This window comes from Pelmatolapia mariae, linkage group LG18, assembly GCF_036321145.2.
Source record: "Pelmatolapia mariae isolate MD_Pm_ZW linkage group LG18, Pm_UMD_F_2, whole genome shotgun sequence".
NCBI lineage: Eukaryota > Metazoa > Chordata > Actinopteri > Cichliformes > Cichlidae > Pelmatolapia > Pelmatolapia mariae.
Window position 1 is genome coordinate 22,260,994 of NC_086243.1, and position 26,546 is coordinate 22,287,539.

The window sequence follows — 26,546 nt, forward strand, 5'->3', positions numbered from 1 at the left end:
TGGTGGAGGGGTTTGTGTGTCCCAGGGATCCCAGGGGCTATGTTGTCTTTTGCCCCCTGGTAGGGTCTCCCATGGCAAATTGGTCCTGGGTGAGGGACCAGACAAAGAGCGATTCAGAAGACCCTTATGAGAAAAACATCGAGGGAACAGTTTACCCTGCCCGGGATAGGGTAACCGGGGTGCCTGAGGGTGGGGCCCGGCTGGGCACAGCCCGAAAAGGGGACATGGGCCCATCCTCCCGCAGGCCCACCACCCGCAGGAGGCGCCATAGGGGTCGGGTGCATTGTGTGCAGGGGCTGACAGGGACGCTGGACAGACCTAGCGCTCTTAAACGTATAGTTAGGTTGCACTGGGAACGCCTGGCAGAGGCCCCAGTCAGCAAGATCTTCAACTCACACCTCCTGCAGAGCTTCAACAGCATTTCGAAGGAGACTGTGGACATTGAGGACATTGAGTCAGCACCTCCATTGCCAAAGCCACTGCACTGAGCTGCAGCAGCAAGGTGGTTGGTACCTGTCGTCGTGGTAACCTCCTTACCAAATGGTGGACAACAGAAGTAAAAGGAGCCACCAGGCTGAAGAAATGGTAAGTGGTAAATGGCCTGTATTTATATAGCGCTTTACTAGTCCCTAAGGACCCCAAAGCGCTTTACATATCCAGTCATTCACCCATTCACACACTGGTGATGGCAAGCTACATCGTAGCCACTGCCAGAGGCGAGGCTGCCGGACACTGGCGCCACCGGGCCCTCTGACCACCACCAGTAGGCAACGGGTGAAGTGTCTTGCCCAAGGACACAACGACCGAGACTGTCCAAGCCAGGGCTCGAACCGGCTTGGGAGGTCGCCGATTACAAGGCGACCTCCCAACTCTTGAGCCACGATCGCCCCAGAGTCCTATCAGGTTTGGTTAGCCTGTGGGACTTCGGAGGCAGCTGATCGGTACCGACAGGCCGAATGCGGAATGCGGCTCGGGCAGTGGCTGAAGCAAAAACTCGGGTGTGTGAGGATTTCAGAGAGGCCATGGAAAAAGACTTTCAGATTGCCAGAGATTCTGGCAAACCGTCAGGCGACTAAGGAGGGGAAAGTGGTTAGTCATTATAGACATATAATGGCGTCAAGATGGCGCCATTGTGTACGGCCAGCCGTCTGTGGACTCCGCTTTTTGAGTACTGCTTACTCCTTGTCCTCCTAATTTTACTATGCTCTCCGAACACTACTGCACTAATTACCTACGACCGACAAACTCTTTTAAATCTTCGACCTTTTTACCACCAAAAATTGGACTCACATCGGAATTTAGGATACTTTTCCCATACTCGAACGGACTCCTCCGCCTGTAGGTACTATTTGCCGTTCCTTCCATTACATAAAAAACGGCATAGGAAGCGGGGCAGACGGAGTGGTGTTCGCGTTCGAATCAAAGCCCATTTAAAAGCACTTGGAGTGGTTAATTGCCGCTCCATTTCAGAAGGTTTTTTGGCTTTCTCAGTATACCCTCAGACAGTGTCGCTATCGATGGATTCACTATGCCGGCCAGCTAGCCCCAATGGTACAACCAGCAGAGTTTCCACTTGGTTGGAGTTTGAAGCGGGACACTGGAAGAGGAGTGGATTACACCAATCTCCGCCAGCTGGGACGTGCATCTAGGAGTGACACAATCGACGTTCTTCGGATGGCACTACTGAATACTAGGTCACTGGCGAACAAGTCCTTTATTGTTAATGACTTTTTCCTAGCGTCAAGGCTGGACGTTTTGTTTTTAACGGAGACCTGGATCCGCCCCGGTGAGTCCTCTCCCTTGTCGGAACTTCTCCCTCTAGACTGCGCCTTCTTTAACACTCCTAGGACTGTGGGCAGGGGTGGAGGAGTAGCCTCGGTTTTTCGAACTAAACTCAGAGTGCAACTATTGCCCTCTGCCTCATATTCCAGCTTCGAGGTACAACTTCTGGAGCTGCTTGGTTCCTCTCGGATTCTCTGTGTGGTAGTGTACCGCCCTCCAAAATGTATTAAGGATTTTATCAGTGAATTCGCTGACCTTCTAGGATCTATCCTCATGCTTAATGATCGTGTTCTTATTTGTCGTGATTTTAATATTCATTTATGTTGTGAGGCTGACCACCTCGCTAAGGATTTTTTATCCCTCATTGACTCATTTAATATTACTCAGTGGGTTAGACAACCAACTCACACTAAAGGGCATATGCTGGATTTGGTTCTGTCGTACGGCCTGGATATTTCCATCACTGACATTAAAGATGCTGGGATTTTCCAGTTATGTTTAACGTCCAGTCATGTAACTTGGATCTGAACTTTGAGGGCCCACAGTGCCTAACACGCCTGATTAATTCGGAGTCTGTTGCCCTCTTTTCCGAGGCTTTTACTAACACTGTTTGCTATGATGACTTTAGTAATGCTTCCCTCTCGGTTGATGGTTTAGTTAACTTTATTACCTCTACATGCTCCTCCATCTTGGACACTGTAGCCCCAGTAAAAACCAAACGCTGTAAAATCTCTCGTCAACCCTGGTTAAATGAATCTACCATTGCCCTCAGACGTGATTGTCGCCGAGCTGAGAGGAAATGGAAGAAAGATCAACTCCAGGTGTCTTTAGACATCCTGTACATGAGCCGGTCCAAATATCAGAAGGCCGCTAAAATGGCTAAAACGTCTTTCTTGTCAAACATTATTGCAACTAACAGTCATAACCCTCGAGTTCTATTTAAAATTTTCAACTCAGTGGTTAATCCCTGCCCTGACGTCTTGATGGATGCCTCCCCGGCCCTTTGTGAGAAATTCTTGAACTATTTTGTAGATAAAATTTCACTGCTAAGGGCTTCACACCCCCTGATTGTAAATCATGCCCCAGTATGTTCAGCTGCCTTCCGTCAGTTTGAAATGGCATCACTCACGACGTTAAAAGAATTAATTAATACCCAGAAAAATTCTAACTCTTTGCTTGACACCATCCCTTCGCGTATAATTAAGGAGGCGTTCGATACTATTGGGCCCTGTATCCTAGCTTTAATGAACTTATCATTGTCATCTGGCTGTGTCCCGACTGCCTTTAAACATGCAGTCGTGCAACCAGTTATAAAGAAAGCTAGCCTTGATCATAATACGCTAGCGAACTACAGACCGATTTCTAAACTTCCTTTTTTGTCAAAAATCCTAGAGAAAATAGTGCTTCAACAACTTCAGACTTATTTAGAGAGAAATGGTCTATATGAAAAATTTCAGTCTGGATTTAGACAGCGTCATAGTACTGAAACTGCTTTATTAAGGGTTTTTAATGACCTGCTCCTAATTACTGACACGGGGTGTCCCGCAATCTTAGTCTTACTGGATCTGACGTCAGCATTTGACGCTGTTGACCATGATATTCTTTTGACAAGGCTTGAACAAGTAGTTGCCCTAAAAGGAACTGTCCTTACATGGTTTAAATCCTATTTCTTTAATAGGTCATTCTCAGTCATGATAGGTAAATATTTTTCCACACCTGCTCTCCTTCGTTGTGGTGTCCCCCAGGGCTCAGTGTTGGGCCCTGTGTTGTTTTCCTTGTATTTGTTGCCATTGAGTTCAATATTTGCTAAACATAATGTCTCTTTTCATTGTTATGCGGACGACATTCAAATTTATCTTCATCTGACAGGACTTGCGTCCTCCCCATTACATCTTCTGCTTGATTGTTCAAGGGATGTTAAGGAATGGCTATCACAAAATTTTCTTACACTAAATGAGAAGAAGACAGAAATTATTGTCTTTGACAGAGATACATCTCCAGGACGGCTGAATGACATACTTGGTCCTGCTGCTAGTCATCTTACTGATGCTGTTAGGAACCTTGGAGTCATTATGGATAGCTCATTTAAACTAGATAAACAGGTATCTAGTGTGGTTAAATCCAGCTTTCATCAATTACGTCTAATTTCCAAGGCTAAATCTTATATTCCCTACAAGGATTTGGAGAAACTTATTCATGCCTTCATTACTACAAGGCTAGATTACTGTAACTCCTTGTATATGGGCCTACAACTCTCCCTTCTTCAACGACTGCAGCTAGTTCAAAATGCCGCAGCTCGCCTTCTGACTGGCTCAAGAAATTACGACTCTATTACCCCTGTCTTGGCAAACTTACACTGGCTTCCCATTAAATTTAGAATTGATTTTAAAGTTTTACTGCTTACTTACAAAATTTTAAATAATATGGCACCTGATTACCTAGCTGATCTTCTCTGCCCGTATAGCCCCATAAGAGCACTAAGATCATCAGACCAACTGCTCTTAGTGCAACCCAGGTCTCGCTTGAAAACCAGAGGTGATCGTGCCTTCGCCGTTGCAGCACCTAGGTTATGGAATACACTTCCTTTCCATATACGCGCATCGGATTCTATTCAGTCTTTTAAATCACGTTTAAAAACATATATGTTCGACATTGTATTTAAGGTCAATTAGGGCAAACTTCATCCGGATTGCATTGGATTATGTAACTATTTTATTATATTTTCATATTTATAATTTTATTGTATTTTGATTTTATGTGTACTATGATCTTATGGAAAGCACTTTGGTGTACTTCGGTCTTTGAAATGTGCTATATAAATAAACTTTGATTTGATTGATTCTCTACCTGCACTGTGTATAGTTCGGGTGGAGCGCTTCTGACTTAGACTGAGAAAATTGTCGGGCCGTGGAAGGAATACTTTGAGGACCTCCTTAATAATAATAATAATAATAATACATTTTATTTGAGGGCGCCTTTCAGAAACCCAAGGTCACCTTACAAAAATACAATTAATAAAAGGAACAGTAGTCATAAAATACATAAAATAAGTTAAAATGACAAAACAGCGTGACAACAGATAAAATCAGCATTAAAGCGAATAAGCCAGTTTAAACAGATGTGTTTTGAGCTGTGACTTAAATACGGAGAGGGAGTCAATATTTCTTAGTGCAGGAGGAAGAGAGTTCCAGAGCCGGGGAGCAGAGCGACTGAAAGCTCTGTTCCCCATAGTAATAAGGTGTGAGGACGGAACAGTAAGTTGAATAGCAGATGATGATCTGAGAGAGCGGGAAACAGTGGTGATATGGAGCAGGTCACACAAATATGAAGGAGCAGATTTATGGATACACTTGTATGTAAGAAGTAAGATTTTAAAATTTATCCTGGCTTCTATGGGCAACCAGTGAAGCTGCTGAAGAACTGGGGTAATATGAGCACTTAACGGAGTTATGACCCGAGCTGCAGAATTTTGAAGAAGTTGGAGTTTATGGAGGGACCGTTTAGGGAGACCAAATAGGAGGGAATTACAGTAATCAATACGGGATGTAATAAGACTATGGACAAGGATGGCAGCAGCATGGGGAGTAAGGAAGGGACGGAGTCGGTTAATATTACATAAATGGAAGTAAGCAGACCGGGTTATGTAATTAATGTGAGACTGGAATGAAAGAGTATTATCAAGTATGACACCCAGACTCTTAACCTGAGGGGAGGGAAGGGTGGGAGAATTTTCAATGTTAATGGAGAAACTGTGGGATTTGGTTAAGATAGATGGTGTACCAACAAGTAAAACTTCAGTTTTATTACTGTTAAGTTTGAGAAAATTGGAGGAGAACCAGGATCTAATCTCAATAAGACAGTCTAAAAGGGAGGTAGGTGGGAGGGATGAATTGGGTTTAGAAGAAAGGTAGAGCTGGGTGTCATCGGCATAACAGTGAAAATTTATATTATATTTTCGGAATATATAACCAAGAGGGAGCATATAGATAATGAATAGAAGAGGCCCTAATACTGAACCCTGGGGCACACCAGCAGAAACAGGAAAGAGAGTAGAAGAATGGGATTTAAATTGGATAAACTGAGTGCGGTCTGAGAGATAGGAGGTAAACCAGGCAAGGGGGGTGTGACTAATACCAATGGAAGCTAACCGGTTCAGGAGAATATTGTGAGAAATGGTATCAAACGCCGCACTAAGATCAAGAAGGATGAGAATGGATAGGAGACCAGAATCAGCTGCCATCAGAAGGTCATTGGTAATTTTTAACAGAGCAGTTTCTGTGCTATGATTGGGGCGGAAACCAGATTGAAATTGCTCATAGAGATTATGGTCATAGAGATGTAAATGAAGCTAGGCGGCGACAACTTTCTCAAGGATTTTTGAAATAAAGGGGAGATTTGATATAGGGCGAAGATTATCAAAGTTATTGGGGTCTGCACCAGGCTTTTTGAGAATTGGGATAACAGAAGCCTTTTTCAGTGCTTCAGGAACAATTCCAGTGTTCAGGGAGGAATGAATAATATTGGTTATAAGAGGTGCTAACGAGGGAAGACAGGCTTTAACTAACACAGTAGGGAGAGGGTCAAGTTGACAGGTGGATGACTTAGATTTTTTAATGAGATTAGATACGTCAGTTATGGAGGGAAGAGTAAAGCTTGAAAATAACTGACAGGAAGACAATGGGCGAACCAGGAAATCTACTTCAGAGTCAGGAGCTCCTAAAGAGTTAAGCTGACGGTGAATGTCTGAGATTTTACAAGTGAAAAAAGAGATAAGAGAGTTGCAAAAATCAACAGAATACATGTGGGAGGGGAATGTGTCTGGAGGTGTTGTAATTTTACTGAACAATGAATAGAGGGACCCGGAGTTACCTTCATTAGAACTAATTAAACCAGAGTAGTAAGCAGATTTGGCTGAGGCAATGCAGTCCTTATAAAACAAAACATGATCATTGTGCATTTCTTTATGTACAGTAAGTCCGGTTTTCTTGAATAGACGTTCGAGTTGGCGTCCTTTAGCTTTAAGGTGACGCAGGTCGGAGGTAAACCATGGAGCTGAACGGGAAAATGACACAGTTCGATGTTTAAGGGGAGCAAATATGTTAAGAAGGTTATGAAGGTTGACATTATAATGACAAACGAGTTCATGTGGGGTTGAGGAGCAGTGGATAGATGGAAGATCATGGACGGCAGATGAAAAAACAGCTGGGTTGATATTACTAATTTTCCTAAAAGTGATATTACGAGAGATACAGGTTTTGGAAGCGGTTATGTTTGCATCAAAAGAAATAAACATATGATCAGACTGAGGAAACAATGTGGCTTTACAATGGGTGGGGGTAATGCCAGAACAACAGACCAAATCCAGGATATGACCTTTGGAATGGGTAGGAAATTTTATGTACTGTAGAAGCCCAAAACTTTCCAGACAGGAGGTAAAATCTCTGGAAAGAGGGATTTTATCATTGTCCATATGAATATTGAAGTCACCAGCAATGATCAGATTTGGAGAAAGTACAGAGAAATGAGTGAGAAGAGCAGAAAATTCATTTAAAAACTCCTTGTTTGGCTTAGGTGGCCGATAAACAGTACATATGATGGTGGGGGTAGATCCAGGGAGCTGTAGTGCAGTGTATTCAAATGAATGGGAGGGAGGGGCAGAGACAGGGAGAACTTTCCAGTGCCTCCGGTGAATTATCGCGAGACCTCCGCCCCTCCCCGAGATGCGAGGTTGACAGGTGTAAACAAAGTCAGATGGAGTGGAGTCGTTGAGAGAAACAAAGTCATTAGGCTGTTGCCACGTTTCAGTCAAACAAAGAAAGTCCAACTTACGATCACAGAGGAGATCATGTATGAGATGTCCCTTACCAGTGAGAGAGCGGATGTTTAATAGACCAAACTTGATGTTGGAGTTACCATGCCTGACAGTAGGCTTAGTTGATCTAGCCAGGTGGGCCAGCACACTGTGGTCAACAGCCCGGTCAGTCTTGCGGGGAGGACGACGAGTTTTTGACCAGATGGAAAATATTGAGTTAGTGTCACTGATGTTGAACTTCCGCCGAAGCCCTCGGTGGATATACCTGCGGCGGGGCTGGAAGGCGATGTCCGGGTAGAAGTATAGAGCCATGGGTGGAGAGACAGCCAGGCAAAAACGGAGCCGCAAAAGATCCGTAGCAGAGTACTGGAGAAGAGCTGTCGCCGGGTGATGAATGATGGATAAAAAAACGCAGGTGAGCACGAGCCACACCAACACCCTGTGGATCCACATCTTAATCAGGGCCGAGCACTGAACACAAACAAAGGGACCGAACAACCAGCTGACAGCTGCACGCAAGCAATAAAAGCCCGCAAGTATTGCGAAAACAAGTCAAAACAGGGTTGCGCCTTAGATACTTGATTTAAATTGTCGTCAGCAACTAAAAAAAACTATAATAAAAATAGTAGTAGTAGATAATAACGATAATAACCGGTGAGCAGCGGCAGCCAAGCGCGCCAGCGTTCACTCGACCGGATCAACTCCCAATCCCATTCGTACGTCCTCCGTGGAGGAAACAGAGCTTGGGGATGAGGGGAATGACTAGCCAATCTCCAGGGGTGTGGTCACTGAAGCAGTTAATCAACTCCTTGGTGGCAGAGCACCTGGTGTGGATGAGGTCTGCCCTGAGTTCCTGAAAGCTCTGGATGTTGTAGGGCTGTCCTGGTTGACACCCCGCTACAATGTTGTGTGGAGATCATGGACGGTACCTCTGGATTGACAGACCAAGGTGGTGGTTCCCATTTTTAAGAAGGGGGACCGGAGGGTGTGTTCCAACTATAGGGGGATCACACTCCTCAGCCTCCCTGGGAAAGTATATGCCAGGGTGCTGGTCCATTAGTCGGACCTTGGATACAGGAGGTTTTCGTCCTGGTCGTGGAAAACTGTACCAGCTCTTTAACCTCTCAAGGATACTTGAGGGTGTATATGAGTTTGACATCTAGTCTACATGTGTTTTGTGGACTTGGAGAAGGCATTCGACCGTGTCCCTCGGCGTGTCCTGTGGAAGGTGCTCTGGAGGTATGGGGTGTTTGGCCCATTGCTACGGGCCATTCGATCCCTATACAACCGTTGCAAGAGCTTGGTCCTCATAGCCAGCAAAAGTCGGACTCATTCCTGGTGGCTGATGGGCTCTGCCAAGGCTGCCCTTTGTCACTGATTCAGTTCATAATTTTTATGGACAGAATTTCTAGGCGCAGCCAAGTGGCACAAGGCTTTCACTTGGGTGGTCTCAGAATCTCACCTCTGCTTTTTGCGGATAATGTGGTTCTGTTGGCTTCATTGGGTGATGGCCTCTAGCTCGCACTGGAATGGTTCGCAGCCGAGCGAACATGAAGCATGGAAGAAGTTCATAGTAAAGTGTCAGCAGTTTAGAGACTTTTTGTAATTTTTATTTTTAGCTGTGAACTGGTCAGAGTGATATGACTCATTTTCTTTTACTGATTATGGTGGCTCTCATTGTGTTTGTCAGAAAGACGTTATATAAGGTTAGAAGGACATTAGTTTAAAAAAAAGTTAGAAGGACATTTGTTTGTATAACACTTGTTGATAAGATTTTATTAATTTTAACCTAATATAACATTTTTCAATAATTACATTTAATATCTCACATCAGCTGTCTCTTGCCAACTCAACATGCAAGTTGTGTAAGGAGAAAAAAGGAGAAATCACAACTCTAAATAACAGCAGCATGGAGCATAATGACTGACTTTGAACCAAAATAGCGTTCATCATTTAATTTACATTGTACATATCATTGACTTGTTGTCAATCATTATTTCACAGATAAAATTCAAAAATTAAGGAAAACTTAGTGCTCGGATGAATTTGTTTTTAAATTTATTTTTTCTTTTTTTACAAAGATAAGATAGATGTTCAAGTTGAAGCTGATATTCACACACACATGAAGAATGAGTCCCAGCCTCTTCAAAACAATGAGAAATAGTAGGACCTGTACCCATGGCGGGTAGGAAGGTTTACACAATAGAACCTGAGCCTTTGTTGGCTCTATAAAGAATACACAAAGTGCATAAGTGAAAAAATAGTGCATAAGGGAGAATTCATGAGGAGCATGTATTCTTGCTAGTTACACTCGATATGACAGGAAGAGTAAACAGTGGATGAAAAATACTGATGTGGTAGAAAGCATTAAAAATTGTTTTGTGCTTATATTTCACTTACACTGTGTCACTTTATATAATGGCATGCCACCAAAATTGCGATATAACTATTGCTGCAACTTCAAATTAGTGAGTCACAGTGAATAGGAACTTGTTGGTACGTAATTATCCAGCGTGGATAGCTGTTCTTTTCTTCTTAGCAAAAACAGAACTTGATAGAGAAAGCGACAGCAGGGAGTTTATGCCCACAGTAATTAATTAGTGGAAATAAATGGAGAGCGATCAGCAGAATTCATACAGCTCCTTAAAACATTAAACTTTTCTTTATTGTTTATTTCTTCTACCAATCTACCAAGCTTTTAACCAGGGAATTTCATGCAGTATACACTGAGCCAGTCCATCACAGGGACAACATAGAGAGAGGACTATTGATTTCCAGGCCAATTTAGAATTACTTGTTATTTTTACAAACTGTTTAATGCAATAAAAGCTTTATTCCCCTCCTAGGTCTCTCAGGTCAGCTGACAAGCTGCTCCTGGAGGTACCCAGGTTTAAGAGGAAGCTCAGAGGGAACAGGGTCTTCTCTATTGCTGCTCCAAATCTCTGGAACAATTTGCCTCAGCACATAAGAGAGGCTCCGTCATTGTCCACCTTTAAAGCATGCCTTAAAACTTACTTTTACTCCCTTATGACACAGTCTGCCCAGACTTTTTATATATTTTTAGTCTAATTAAATTTGCATTTAAAAGTTGTTGTTTTTTTTTTCACTTACACTATTTTCCTTTTTTATTTGTTATGACATGTGTACAGCACTTTGTTTTCAGCTGAGAGTTGTTTTGAAAGTGCTATATAAATACATTTCTTGCTTGCTTGCTTGCTTGCAATAAAAGCTACCCCACCCCCTACACACAAACACATACACCCAAACACATACACCCACACACCCTGCCCCACCCCCATCTCAGGCCAGATTTCTTTCAGATGTTTTTTACTAAAGGGCAGCTACACTAATGCTTTCTCATGAAACACTGTCACCTGGTGGTGAAATGTTTAGTTCAGTTTTGTACAGTGACTGTAACTATTTCCTTTAAGGTATACTGACAGACACAGACTAACAAAATCCAACAATAAATGAGAAGTGGAAACCAGGTTGGCAGAAGCTTGAGAGCCTAGAGCAGGGGTGGGCAACTCCAGGCCTCGAGGGCCTTTAGAGCTCACCCTGGGTCAACACACCTGAATCAAATGATTAGTTCATTATCAGGCCTCTGGAGAACTACAAGACATGTTGAAGAGGTAATTTAGCCATTTGAATCAGCTGTGTTGGATCAAGGACACATCTAAAACCTGCAGGACACCGGCCCTCGAGGCCTGGAGTTGCCCACCCCTGGCCCTAGACGCATAGAACAAGAGTGCTAATCAGGGGAAACACTAGTTAACACAGATATGATTTATATTATATTATATTATATTATATTATATTATATTATATTATATTATATTATGAATAGAATTAATCAAAAACTAAGCAATCTGTGACACGACATGGCATGCATAAAGACATATTAAAAATAAATAAAATAAACAGATGCTAAACTAGTAATACTGTCATAGATAGAAGTAGGCAAAGGATCTCTTGTGAGATTGAGAGAAAAGAATGATGTGGCAAGTTAGAACACTGTGTCCATCTTGAATGAAGCAACACAATATCCTGTTTTGGGATGGAAACAGTCAGATGTTTGCTCTTAAATTCTTCCCAAATGTCTCTCATAGCATTTTCAGTTCCTGTTTTGCTATCGATCTTTCTAGCACAACATTGTGATAATATATGAAGCTTTGCTACCACAGTAAGAAAACCCCTGAGATATATATTATTGGAACAATCACTGCAGTTTTTTCAAATCTCAAATATCACCAACACCATGCTGTTCCATATGTAGATTAGATCTGTTAGTCCAAAGTGTGCCTGAGAAAAAACAAATTACACAGCAACGCTAACACAAATTTTGCTTTTGAAAACTAGAAAGATAGCGACTAAACATACTAAATACACATTGTTTATTGCCAAGTTTAATGTTTATTCAATACCAATAGGCAGTACATTTATGTATTTCAAGACTACAAGCAATGAACAGCTACTAGTGGATCTAAGCACCACATGTAATAACTATATACATTCAATCACAGGGATAAAGAAAAACAAATCAAATAATAATCCTATTCATACAGACATCCTAGAGCTTAAATTGGTCTGTAATGAGGTTGCCACCTCCACTGAAACTCACACTTAGTGACTTACTGTTAAATAATTGCATATATTTACTGCATATAGTAAACAACCAAATAATAAATCATCAAAGTGTAATGCATCAGTTTGGAACACAGTAACGTTTATATCCTAATAGACCCCACCTAAAATCACAAAGTTAAAACTGGTTCAGGGTTTTCTGCATTCTCTATTAGTTTATTGGTGTCAAGCACATCAGGTTGCGATCGTTCACCATTGAAGTACAGTGGATTTTCAAACGTGGGGAAGGGACCAGGAGACTTCTTGTAGAGGAAAAATGCAATGACTACCAGTGTGGAAGTGATCGTAATCACCAGTACAACTACCACACTAGTGTGGACACGAGTGTGATGATCTTGATCTCCATTAGGTCCTGCAGGTTTAAGCAAGCAAGTTCAGATTTTAAAACATGATTTAAATTTTCACTAATTTTCACTAATTTTTCACATTATTAGTAGTAGTATTGTTATATAATTAAACAACACAGAGCCATATAAAGACAAAACTTACCACCTTTTGATCCTGAAGTTTGAGGCATCACTAGTGGCAAAAAAAAACAAAGGAAAAGAAAGAAAGAAATGGTAAAAAACTCAAACATTTAGGTTTATTAGCTCTCTCTTTCCTGTAAACCATAAAACTTTAGAATTAATGTAAAGTAAGATGTAAGATATCCAATGGTAGATGGCATCTGTGTGGGTTACTAACAAGCTGCTTAGTAACACATGTAATGAGTATTATTAATTATAAATTATTATAGTTGTGCATTTGTTAATATTTTCCTTCGATAAATAATTGGATATAATTACTTCACATTGACACAATTATTTTACCTTTGGCTGTTTTACAGATATATGGTCTGTCATGCCATCTGCGACCTGAGTTCCAAGTCCCATCTGAGGTTTGGATTGCTCCATAATCAGAATCCGGCTCATCTGGAGCCCAGTTAGTGAAGTCCAAAATAGTTCTATCCAACCAAAGCCATGTCCCTAGGGGCAAACAGAAATGTATTCCTTTTTTCACTTTGCTAACTTACCAATACCCCACTGAATGTGGCTACACAGTTGCTGACAAGAAAGACATGATAAACAGTACTGATTTAGTGGTGATTTGAGGTTTTAGTTTGTTTCTTCAATTAAGTCAATAAATTGTTAATATGGTTTCATTAAATAGTTTTTCTATAAACACTAAAAGATTACACTTATTGTGGCCATACCTTTATGAGTTTTAAACAGACCAATCCAGAAAGAGTTGTGTCTGTCTTTGAAATTTGTCACAACGCCTTTGATGAATTCTTGCTCGGAGGGATCTTCAATGCTAGCCAACACTCCACCTTAAAAACAAAAATCAACTGGTTGTAACAATATTGAAAACACATATTAGGCTTAATCTTAACACCACATATTTACTGTATAGTGATTCTAAAATTGTGACAAAATATTCAGTATGTATCTTACCATGCCTTACACAGCTGCTAGCTGCATCTGCCCATTCAATTTCATCTTGGATAAACAAATAACAATAACCCCTATATGGCAGCCATGTGTAGCTCTGTTGGTACTCTAGATCTGTATCTTCAGGACAATTTCCAGGAAATATTGTAGACTCAGTTGGTGCCACTTCTGTGAAGAATAGAAGCAATAATCCTCAATGAATCACAAAATGTTTTACTGTGACTTGGTGAAACGGTTATCTCCTGGGATCAAAATGTTCTGCGATGTCTGTTACTGAAAATTAATGTAAATAATAAAAGAAAAAAGAAAAAAAAACCCTCTGAAGCAGCTCTTATTTAATGGACAGTAATGGGTCTCAAACTCTCACAGGCCATCAAAGTTCTGTTCTCGTTACTCTCACATGATCAGAACACAGAGCACTGAAAATCCTGCCTCTTACTTTTAACTACATCCTTCTAAAGACATTAATAAGCAGAGATTGCTTGACATTGGCCAGTTACCTAGCAGTTGCCAATTTAGTAATATGTAATATAGAAGTTAAGACGTATAATCAAGATGCCAAAGATGTAGGAAAAATCATTAACTTGTTAAAACATACCTGTAGACTGCATACAGGCACTTTTTATGGTCACATTGCAGAAAGCGGTCCTCCATTTTCCATCCACATCTACGTACACACAAGGTTTGTCCCTGCTTGGTTCAAATTCAGCCCAGCCGGCATTGTTCAGATGCCAACCATCAATATATTTAAAATAACCTCCAGTCTGAAAATAAACATGGATCAGATGTTGTCAAATCAATAGTTTTGTGGGGGATGTTTTCTGTCTGTCATGCTTTTATAAAAACTGTTTCTGCCAATATATGTTATATAGATTACAAATTTAGATTTTATTAAGAAGTCAGCAACCTTGGGCCATATGCCATTTGTAATGATTTTCCAAAATAAGTCATTTAATAACTTTATCACATCTTATTTTATACATAACTAAAGAACCCTGTATAACTCTTATTTTCAAGTGTCCTGTATGTTTAATCATTTTTATAGTACACAGGTGTAATTTTGGATAGTTGCAGCCATATACCTGCTGTTTGTTAAGTCCAATCCAAAGAGGAGTATTGAGTTTTATAGCCAGCAGCTCAACATATGCCTGTGTCCAGTCATTTCGCAGGCTGGCCAAGTTGGCTTTATCAGCGTTACAACGTTTCTGGGCATCATCCCAGGTCAGATTTTGAGTAATAATCTTGATGCTGTCATTTCCCAGAGTCTCATAGATATTATAATCTATGGTTTCAGGTGGTGCTTTCATGTTTGGATCTGTTAAGAGCAAAAATAAAATTAGACATGAGATTGATTCAAATTTTTGCACCACTGCAAACATTATAACCGTCAACAGGACTTTTTATTTATTTTGTTGTCCATTATTTGCAAATTTGTTCCCCATAGCAGGCCAAACACACTGATGTGAGTGAGCTACCACTGGATGCAGTTGTACAACAACAATTTAACTTCTTAACATCCAACAGATCTAAGGCTTATGTTTGAAATGAAGCTCTTTTTGAATTTGGATCAAATGCTACTTAACCCTACCCCTAAATGGTTCACTAGAGAACTGGTGAGACTGCAGGAGAACAAAATATTTTATGAATTATGTTTAGCCTCTGAAAATTTCTACTCCAAAGAGATGGACTCACCAAGATTCTGTTGACATATATATCCATTGGTGTCATTGCAAGACCTTGTTGTCCATTTACCAATCCCAAAAGCAGGATTTCCGTTCATTACAACACATTCATCCTGGGTAAGAATGGTAAGTGATCATGATTTTAAAATCTCTTTTTTTTAAAATGTGCAATTAATTAAGATTACTTTTTGCATACAAGCAGTGGTGACATGTTTAAACTAATATTGAAAATCACTACCTCATTCCATCTTTTATAAAAGGTGCCAGGACGATGGTGATATCTCTGCAATCAAAATGATCATTATTAATATTTCATTAACATTTCTATTCCTGGGAGAGGAAAAACTTTTGGTTGGAGTTTGACATTGATCTCTGACCAAGACAAGCATCACTGGACACATGTATAACCACACCTACCTGTCAAATCACAATGCATAGTTCAAACTATGTTTACCTCATTCCATCTCGGATACACCATCCCAAAAGGTTGTTCACGTCTCTAAAATCAAAATTTGCTAGTGTAAATATTTCTTTAAAATTTCTGTGAAAAATAATAATAGCTTGACACTAAATTCTGTGTAGTTCAATTCAATCATAGCATCACTGAATATATATCTGTAACTCGACAAGAAATGCACCTTGAGGTGACTGCTGTTGTGATTTGGCGCTATATAAATAAAATTGAATTGAATTGAAAATGTGAAATCATGATACAAAAGCAAGCTGTAAAATGACAATACAGCTACTGATAGTTGTACAAAGGATTAGCCTCACATTACACCTGTATGAGATTGAATGAACTCACAGAATAGCCCCAGTTGGTGTATTGCCTATTTTTCCCATCGGTCCAGAAAAATCCCTCTTGGCTTATAGCATTCAAACCAATCCACAGGTCTGTAGATGCTGTATGAACCATTCTGGTGATCAAAAATGCTGAAAATTGAAGATACAGACACAAGATATTAAATGTAGGTTTCTGGTTTCTTTTCCATTTTTGGTAAAGTATTCACATCTTCATAAGCTGTATGATATGTTTAACTCTTTCCTCCATAATGACCTCCCCTGTGCCCTTAATGAGGAGTTTTGAAACCTTAATATACACCAATAAAATGTGGTTTGATAGCCATTTGAATGGGCTTTAGGTTTTTCCAAACTTAGCCCTAGTAATATGTAGCCCTAAGTACAGACAGAGATCAACCACACTAACTTCTGATGCACACCCAGTAATTTTGTTCTGGAAGCAGGCCTAAAATGTAACAGAAACCATTGAGTCCAGAAAAGGGAACCGAGGGATACACCTAGTAGGCATTTAAGGGGGAAAGAGTTAAAGTTTAAATGCAAATCTGAATAAAACATAATTAGAACTAACCTTGCACACTTCTTGAAGGTATAGAGACTAAATTTCCCCCCACCTCAATGCATTTTGACCGTGCATATTCCCAGGTGATCTGCCTTTCATTAAAGATGTTGTAACACTGCAGAAAAGAAATGTAATTATTATTATGATAAGAGTTAGGTGAAACATTTCACCACTGAAACCTGTGTATTTTACATGATCTCATTTATAATTAGTACTGAATGAAGCACACAGATGGAGGGGTCAAAATTTGCTGACTTTTTTTAATGCCACTCCACATTTGACAAACTTCTTTCTGCTTCCTTGATTCTCCTTCATTCGTTTTTTAATCAGTGATTTATTACATTTTAAAGAATCAACTTGACATTTGAAGCCAAATAAAGGCTCAATGTAAAATTTGATGGTGGGCCTCTGCTGTAATTTTGTCATTTTAAAAACTTGTCTGAAATAAAGTTTTAAAAGTCTGACCTTTGTGCCAAATTTCATCCATCTCTTTGGGCAGCCACCTGTTGGAGCAACTGTTGGGGCTGCAGTGGTGTTGGTTGGCGATGTCCTTCCTCGTTTGCAAATAAATGAAAGCTCTCTTCCACAATTAGAAGTACTCCAGAAGCCTATAAGATCAACAAAATTAGGAACATTATCCTAATCCATTAATCAATTATTTTAATCCAGACATCGTGTCTAGATTTGATCATTTTTCAATTCAAGCGTTCAGAGCATTTTTACTCACCCATGTGATAAGACATATAAACACAGTTTTGATCAAAGCCACTTGTGCTGGGTTGATCATCATCCCATCTTCGAAATGACACCGGAGTACCATCCATCCACCTTAATGTAGAGCATTATAGTTAAACTTTTAATTGGAACATAGGAAAAATTCATCATTTGATGTTAGACTTTTTTGTATTATGGCGTCACTATTTCTAGTCCATAATAAATAAACAAACATGTGACAACATGGATTTAGTTCACTGATGACTAAAAAAGAAAAATCTTCTTTAGATCAAATGGCAGGTCTTTTGAACTGATATCTGAAACTTAACCAGTAAAAAAAGGAAATATACCTCATTACAAATCTAATAGGAAATGCACTTCTTATCAATGATCATGAGTCGGCCTAAAATCTCCCTTTTCTCCTTATGGCATTAATTATTACTCACCAAGGTGACCCATCAAGATCCACTGACAAACCTATATAATAACGCCCATAGCTTCTGGATATCTGTAGACACACACACATAAATATGCACAATAATCTCTAGTGTGTGTCACATTCTAATGTTTTCGGCCTGCTCTAATATATTAATAAAACAAAACAAAAAAGTATGAATTAAATACATAGATATTTACCTGTTTCCATATGAAAACATTTTCCTCTTTACTGGTTATAGATACTAGGTCACCGTGCCTCTGCTGGCAGAAGTGACGAGCATCTTCCATGGACATTGACATTCTGTTTATAAAATACTGATTCCCTCTCCGCTCCAGCCAACCATCCGAAGTGGTATTGAATTCTGTAAAAGATTAGAAACACATTGATAGACTTGTCAGTGTTCTACCGTATCTTTTGGTCAGATCCGTTTGTCCAGGGAGACCCAACCTTAAAAAAGAGCAACTAAAACACCTGGTGGCCACATCAGACTTTTGAAGAGGGCTGAAGGTACACAATGAATAAAAAGGTATAAAATGTAAAATCTATCCCATTGATATTCAGATCATCCCAAATATTTTTCAACTAAAATTTATTTTTATTCATTAATTTCTTCAGTGATGTCATTATCAGAGGTGGAGCAAGTAAAGTACAAGCATTCTTTACCTAAGTAGAAGTACAGATATATTTGTTAAAAAAAAAGTACTGCAGTAGAAATTGAAATACTAATTCAAGTTCATTCCACACTCACTCAATTCTACCATCTATTTTTTATGCATAGGTAACTGAACCTTGTCCTGTATTAATGTCATTCTAAAATAATATTATTATTACATGAGAACACAAATGTTATTCCAATCTAAACCTAATGAATGAACTTTGCTTAAATCTGTTATGTAGGACACAAACATTTTTTAAAATAACCATTTTCAGTTGTCCACATAGTAGAGCATGACTTTGCCTCCACACCGCCACCAAATAATTTTTAATGTGTTCTCCAGTAGATTTTCTTAGTGTGCAGGTTTTGATCACTTCATCACTTTGTGGATTTACAAAACTGAATTCAACATGATGTATGCAGATGTTTCACAGCTATACTAACAGTATACTGTATATTGTCCTTATACTAGACCTTTAAAGTTGGTAAAAAGGTGGATGCTTAATCTAAGCATCACATGCTTAAATGGAAATTAATATACTACATTTACATAACACTGATCATGAGCACCACAATATGAAAATGGATAGAAATTATCAAAACACATCATATACAAATCCAATATGTAAAAATGCTGATGATTACATGTAATCAGTTTATCAAGTGTCACTAAGCAGTCCTTATCTTTAAATATAACCTCTCTTTTTCCTCCTTAGTTTTTTTCTATATTGGTCTCATACTCTATAAAAATACTGTTTATAATTTATAGTATAAGTTTGTTTATTTGAAAGGTAACAATGAAAATGATTTATCATACTGCTTTGGGAATTTGCAAGTTTGAGCTACAATGCAAAACCACCAAAAAGGATGAAGCTGTACTCGGGCAAATCCGCAATCCAGGTGTTGTAGTGCATATGTGTTATTCACCCAGGTTATGTTCGAGGTTAATTCATGTGAACTTACCCACCACAGTATTATTCGGAGGTAGTTTTGGAGTCACTCCTGCAAGAGCACAGACAGAAGTCCATTTTATTCAAAGGACAGGAAAGCAACAGTAAACATGTCGTTGCACTCTGTAGTCTACACTGAGGTATACTGTAATGCAGTCATTATTTTTAGTCCGAAATGTGTTTCAACAATAGTGACAATTTCCCCAATCATATACACTGAAATTATGGCAAGAAGCGATTACATAATATTGTGAATATTAACAATAATCTCTTCACCCCTGAAGACAGAAAAGAACATGCATACGAAAGTTAGTTAAAAAATGTTCCAGCAGTGAGACTGGTCAGCATTCAGTCAACTATACCTGCACGGATCTGACACAACCAGTCATTGTAACTGTCACAGTTCAAATCATTCCAAGAACCTTCTTCATCCCAGTTATGTATCACAAACTCAGCACAAGATTCTGCATTGTTGAAATTGTTTGGTTCTCCTTCCTGCCAGTGCTGGAACTCTAGCTGTTAACAATAAGAAACAACAACATCATGTTGAGTTATTGTAAATATTTTATTAAAATAACATTTAATGATTTAATGACAAAAAACAAAAGAACAACAAGAACAGAATGCCATTAACTTACTGGGCTTCCATCAGTCCAGGCATAACCAGTGCTTGTTTCAGGAATGTGAAGTCCAATCCAGGCTTTTCCACCTCTGCTGTACAAAAAAGGAAACGACACTCTCACTGTCTTCTAAAGTACTAAAACAAACATTTTAGCTACATTTGCAGTTAGCGGATGGTGTCAGTCTCATCAGAGAAGCAGCTAAAACATGTCCATATGTTCTCACCCTACAGGCAAGATATGGTAAAATATGGTGCATCTGAATTTGCTACTGCATACACAGGCCAGATAAGTAGGTGTGAAATTTACTACTATATGAATGCTTTTTTTCAGTAGGTTAAAACACCAACATGGTGTGTTGTGTGAATGTGAAACATATTTGCCAGCATGCTGAATATTTTTAAACAGGATTATTTCACGTAGACCATCATTGTCTAGAGTTTGATCTTATGTTAGGATAAACTAATGGTTGTATGATTTAGACTGGAAAATAATTGACAGAAGATATTATAAACAGTAGTTGTTATTGTAGACTAAGTCATGCTGTACCTGAACAGTCGTAGCTCAGCAGAACTGTGGATGCTAAGCAGATCTCCTCCAATGGCCCTGCAGTAATCCCTGGCCTCAAACCAAGTCTTTTCTTCTGAGCGAGGACCTGTAAAAAACTTCAAACGCAAGACAACAACTCTGTAAATTTCTCAACCGCAGATAGTTCATGCAATTGAAGGTAATTAAATTTCATTTAATTTTGTGAGCACAACACTGTATGGAGTCCTGGGGAATAAGGAGAAATAGAATGCAGAACAAGAAGAACAAGTCCCTATCGTAATGAATGAAGAGATTTTTAAAACTGACAGGTTGCTAGTGTATCATAGGACTAACACACAGAGACCCACTTACACTCACATTCACACTTATAGCATATTTTGGCTGACATCGCATTGCTGTAAAGTGCCAGTGCTAAATACGTCACAATAGACAAGAGTTCACTCAAGGCTGACCAAAGGTTGTACCTTAGCGCACATAGCTCTCGTTCCCACTCGAGTCCAACCCTCTGGACATTTAGGAGGAGCTACAGTTGGTGGTGGAGAAGTTGGAACCATCCCCTCTGCCATGTACTTGCAGATATATTTTTCTTTGTTGGTGCAGGGAAGCAGGTCCCAAAGTCCAGCCAAAACCCCAGTTGTCATGGCAACACAGCCCTGCTGGTAACCTTAGGGCATTGAGGAAAGCAATAGTCATATGCAACTTATTGGGCTTCAGTTTATTCCTGATATTTAAGGACAGAAATTCAGATGCAGCCATACCTGGCATTTGACTATTCCAGTGAGTGAACCTTACTGTGGGTGAGTTGGTCCACTCAAAAACATCAATATTTTTTTGATTTGAGAGCCCTATCCAGAAGTATTTCTCTGGTCTCAACCCCACCAAGCTGACAAGGAAGGCATTATCCACCCTGCAAAAATGTGTACAATTAATAGATTTCTTGTCATGCTGAATATACCGTGCAGCACATGCATCTGCATGCATGTTTGTGGATTTCTCAAACAAGCTGTTATGTGATTTATAACAAAGATGAACTGGTTGTTTTCTTACCCATTTGAAACATCAGCTAAGTATGAGTTTGAACTCTTGCAGTCTTCACTAGCTTGACTGAAAGTCTTTGTCTCAGTGCCTACAAAGTAGCAGTAGGAGCCATGTTTTTTCCATCCCTATAGGAGAGTAAACACATCACAACTGAGGAGTACATTAAAATTTCATTTATCTATTTTTAATCTATTTTTTAGAATGTACTACTGTTTTTACAAAGTGAAATTTGAACCTTAATCATGCTTTGTTATTACTCACAGCTTTACATCCAATGTCTATATCTGGTTCATTTCCAGTGCTTTCAGTGGAACTTTGCTTCATACAGATAAAGCCATGTTGCTCATCACATGACCGATCTGCCCAGTTCCCATTCTGCAAGAACAAAAGCATTGTAAACACTTGCAGCTTTGTGGGCTGGATTGCTGAATGGATAAAATGCAAATATTTATATTATAAATATTTATATTTGCTTTGGTATATTTCTCAAAATACTAAACACTCAAAGTGCTTATACGTGCAGTAAAACACTATCACATCCAAAAAGCCTGTTACTTGCCCAAAACCTTCAAATCATGAAATGTTTTAAAGTTTAGATATTTCGTAAGAATGACACATGGCTATAGAAGTAAATTCATCGCCTTCTAATTCTAAAACAGTCTTGTCCTGTTTTCTCTCACATTGAATCTATTTTACCAGTCTACCACACCTAAGATACTGATTTCATTTGGAAAACATTCAACTTTGTAAACCAGTGTGGAAACTATGAAGAAAAATGTCGGAAGAAAATATCCTGCAGCACACAACTAAGTTAAAACGGTAGAAAAATATGTAAAATATCAGTATTGTAAAACATGTACTCTAGAAACAGCACAAAAAATACAGTTTAATATTTCTTACAAAACTTTTTCTTGAAGATCAAAACATCAAGGGTAGTGGATTATGCTTCCTCCATGCATGATTTGTCTAGCTAAACACATATAGATGAATAAATATGCACAAGGTCTTGCCTCTCCCCTGATGAGAACACAGTCATCTCCATCAGTGGAGACTCCTGGTTTTCCATATTCCCAGCTGGTGAAGGACACATGAGAGTGGTCACTCCAATCAAACAGTCCCTCTGTCCTAATGTCATTCAGTCCAATCCAAAGCTCATCAGTGGATGCTACAGAAAAATAATGGACCAAATATCAACCAGAAGCTCAAATTTCCCCATTACACTGAAAATTACTTGTATAGTTCATAGACTGGTAAAGAGCGACAGGCATTGTCTGAATCGTGCTTTAACATATGAAAAAATCAACAGCTCACACATGCGTGGAAATATTTGACATAGACTCGCAGCAAGCTGGAGCTGAATGAATGACATGATCTCTATTGTCACTCCTAAATGTACAGTCATGCTGCCAGTTATTACGTGTAAAGTGTGCATGTCATTCTCATCTGTTAAGGCTTTCTTAATAATTAGTCTTTTATACAAAATTCAGTATTTTTTTTATTATTTGCCAGAGTAAAACCAATTATGATATAGGGATGAATACAGCACTCTCTCAGTGATTTTACGAAGTGAAACTGTTATTCATATATTATTGAGTGCTTACTCGCTTTGTACTCACTGGCTGGTTTTGTATTAGTAAGCATTTTGGTTTTAATTAAAGACAAACTTGAATAAACTCAGTAGGTGTAAATAGAAACTGGATTAGGTGGAATACACATTTTGATTAGGTTTAGGTGAGATAGACAGTTTAGTTAGAGTTAAAAAAAAACAAAAAACGATTTAAATTAAATGCAAATAAAGATGTTGTGAACTAAGCCTGTGTACTTTTTTTAAACCACAAAATATCCCTAAAGGTTACCATATCCTGCCATAACAATAAAAAGTTTAATGATGCTATTAGTGAATTACAAACTGGAAACTGATATGTTCAATCTCAGCACATGTGCACCTTGTCAAATGTATGAAATATATTTGCTGTTGGGAATCTGTTTTGTATTAACATTATTTCATGGAGATATGATTGCCACATACCGTATCCAAGCTGAGAGATCACAAAGCTTTGATCCTCCACATTTCGGATGGTCGCTAAGTCGCCGCCTTCTGCACGACAAGCTTTCTGAGCGCCAGACCATGTTTGAGCATTACGCTGAAGATGAAAACAGTGGCCATTGTAGGGAATCCAAGGTGTTGAGCAAAATCCTTGTTCAACTGATGATGAAAAGAACAAATATATAAGAACTTCACTTCTGATGTCCCCCAGAAACTACTGCAATCTAGAGAAATATTCAAATCGCGGTGAAACAGAATAAAAATTTTTTATATACTTTGTGGAGGTGCTGGTGGGACCCCATCTTTGTAGCAGATGTAGCCCATTTTCTTGGTACAGGATGAACTTTGCCAAGAGTGCTCTCCAGCAGTGTCAAAAATTGCACAGTTGTGTCCTGGATTAGGAAGTGGATTCCCTAAATCAAGATAATAATGATGATGGTTAACACTCACACGTGACCCAATCATGCACAATAAAAAAATAGAATACAAAAAATTGTAGGAGTACTTTAAATCTTTGAGTAATTTGTAACAATATTGGTAGTATTTAGCATTTAGAAAAACTAACAACAAAGGGATAGAAAATGAAAATATTGTATGAGTTCACTTGTTAAAAAGATAAAAATGTGTAATAATTAGCAGCAACTTGGAGACATGAATGAATATTTAGTTGGGTTTTTTTTAAGGTTTAGACTGTTTTACTTCTTACAATTATCTACATGAATTCTGACAGATTAGATTTGCTTAACACTGTAATTCTCTGCAACTTTTCAGTTAATTTCCAGATCGCTCACATGTATTGAGGATTAATGCTGAAAGGAACTTCGTCCTTGCAGTGAGGACTTACCAGAATCCCATCGCAGATAACGGAAAGGTTTGCCATCAGTCCACTGCCAACCATGTTCTGGGTCCAAAACTAACCCAATCCAAAGTTTTTTTCTCCCTGCTCCCAATAACGCTGTGTGTTCAAGTGTTTATGAGACAGCGGGATGAAAAACGAAAAGCACTTGTTAATCTTTCCTGAATTAAAAAGCTTTAAAATTGTCAGTTGGTAGGAATAAGACAGACAGACAGACAGATAGATACTAAAATATAGTGCAGGTTCATGCAATATCAAAAGTATTTGTAATCCGAAATCTTGATTATTTTATTTAAAATTCAAAATGCTGCATCTGTTTGAGTTCTGGCAAATATCCACCAGGTGGCACCTCACCTGAGATCAATGCTTGCTCACTGGGCTCCACAATACTGACCAAGGAGGCAGCCTGCTGTTTACAGCTGGTATCAGCTTGTCCCCAAGTCAGAGATGACTGTATGTTCAGCTGGTAATATGCTCCTGTTATGAGATTTTTTCTCCAGTGATCTGTGGCTGTATGTTGACAGAAAAAAAAAATTAATTCAAATAATTCTTAAATTTTCACTCCAGTGATGTTGAAATTTGACAAACTCACAAGTGGTTGGGCAATATCCCCACTGTTCACGTTCAAATTTTGTTTCAACTGCACACCATGGTCGCTTTGTTGAGGAGTCAAATGTAGTGCAGTCTCCATACCACCGGTCTTTGTAAAGGAAGGGAAACATGCAGATCTTTCCAAACGCATTTCCCTCAATGGTAAATAACTCTAGAGGTGAAAAGAAAAGGATTCAGGTTGGGTCAAGTGGCTATAGACAAATGCACACTTACACATAAAAGCATATGTTTTATACTATACCTCTGTATGTTCTTGTACAAGCACCGCTTGAGGTCCCTGTAATTGTGAATTGATTATTTGGTCCTGTTGTTTTTGAGAGAGCAATTGTTTCATCAGCTTTCATCTCAATGAATAAATTATTATTTTTGAGGGCGAGCAGTGTTCCATTCCTGCATTCCCACTTTTGCAGGTCGCTCTTGTCATCACAGTCATACAGGCTCACTTCACTCCCTATACTTTTGCCCTGAGCTCCCAGGCATTTTTTAGTTGTGGTAACATAAAGCCGGTCATCAGTCGTCCAGCGTAGGTCAAGGCAGCGGCTAAACTTTTTCAGCAAACAAAAACCAGTGGCTTTGTTCATGAGTGAAAACGGGGAATCTGCAAAGGGGAAAGTTAAAAAAAAATTGATCAGCCTATTGCACAAAGTTTATTCCAATATGGATTCAAACAAGCCTTTAATGAAAGCTGTGTTTGAATCCATAAACATCCTAATATATATATATATTTCCCAAAAATTGTGGGGTGTCTCAAAGGTTGGTCATGACAAATCATTAAATCAAATGTTTGAGCTTATACTGTACCATTTGTTGTTGAGCATTGGCATGTTGTGATGAAGAGGCCAAAGACTGCTAGAGATATTCTTGGGAGCATCATTCCTCCAATCAGTCTCAGAGCAGCAGACAATGTCCATGCATTGCAAGCAGAGGACTTATGTGCCTGAACGTGAAAAGGAGGCAACCTTAATATCTCTGACATGACTCTGTTTCCCCCCCTTCATTGAGAAAGTCTCATGTTTCACATTGGCACATTTCAACATTTTGCTACTGGTACGTGGGTGGACAGGAAGGAAGGAAGGGCAACATACACAAAAGCACACAAACACACACTCTTTCTGTTAAACTCCAGACTTGGCAAAAAGCTGTCCCATTCACTTCCCCTCCATAGGAAGAAAGAAATGCGTAAGAGAATTTGCTAAACATGTTTCATGAATCAGCATTAGTGATCCAGAGAAACAGTAATTCACAAGCTTTGATGCAGTACATATGGATTTATAGTGTTGCCTTTGACATCTTCCTTATGATTAAGTAGGGGTCAGGATCACAAAGTTCCTCACAGTACTACACTACCATAATACT

General features: G+C 39.1%; 1 protein-coding gene across 3 annotated transcripts; it reads right to left on the bottom strand.

Annotated features, from left to right (window-relative positions):
• Positions 1-11,998: 11,998 nt before the first annotated feature.
• LOC134617267 (macrophage mannose receptor 1-like) lies at positions 11,999-26,105 on the bottom strand. Of its 3 annotated transcripts, none has more exons than XM_063462474.1 (32): positions 25,992-26,105; positions 25,432-25,788; positions 25,171-25,341; positions 24,933-25,088; positions 24,567-24,677; positions 23,998-24,135; positions 23,705-23,881; positions 22,686-22,840; positions 21,937-22,050; positions 21,685-21,800; positions 21,396-21,544; positions 21,102-21,301; positions 20,638-20,753; positions 20,107-20,179; positions 19,831-19,984; positions 19,482-19,520; positions 18,061-18,224; positions 17,871-17,932; positions 17,438-17,538; positions 17,176-17,318; positions 16,720-16,825; positions 16,156-16,283; positions 15,805-15,849; positions 15,589-15,633; positions 15,361-15,463; positions 14,751-14,983; positions 14,267-14,432; positions 13,672-13,836; positions 13,431-13,547; positions 13,048-13,203; positions 12,728-12,757; positions 11,999-12,590 (listed from the first exon to the last, which is right to left on the bottom strand). In XM_063462474.1, exons 1-32 carry the CDS (start codon positions 26,062-26,064, stop codon positions 12,349-12,351), a joined length of 4,305 nt encoding a protein of 1,434 aa, XP_063318544.1. In that variant the 5' UTR covers positions 26,065-26,105; the 3' UTR covers positions 11,999-12,348. The 3 variants fall into 3 exon arrangements, with proteins under 3 accessions (XP_063318544.1, XP_063318545.1, XP_063318543.1); XM_063462475.1 differs by having other exon boundaries at positions 12,731-12,757; positions 20,107-20,182; XM_063462473.1 differs by having other exon boundaries at positions 20,107-20,182.
• Positions 26,106-26,546: the final 441 nt, after the last annotated feature.

What these genes read in the sequence shown, in the direction of transcription:
- LOC134617267 (XM_063462473.1), bottom strand. Translation starts at nt 26,064, where the DNA reads ATGATGCTCCCAAGAATATCTCTAGCAGTCTTTGGCCTCTTCATCACA. An exon ending in TAGACATTGGATGTAAAGCT is followed by an intron (nt 21,801 to 21,936) that starts GTGAGTAATAAC and finishes ACTCTCCTATAG; the next exon opens with GGATGGAAAAAACATGGCTC. An exon ending in TTATATGTCTTATCACATGG is followed by an intron (nt 17,319 to 17,437) that starts GTGAGTAAAAAT and finishes TTGATCTTATAG; the next exon opens with GCTTCTGGAGTACTTCTAAT.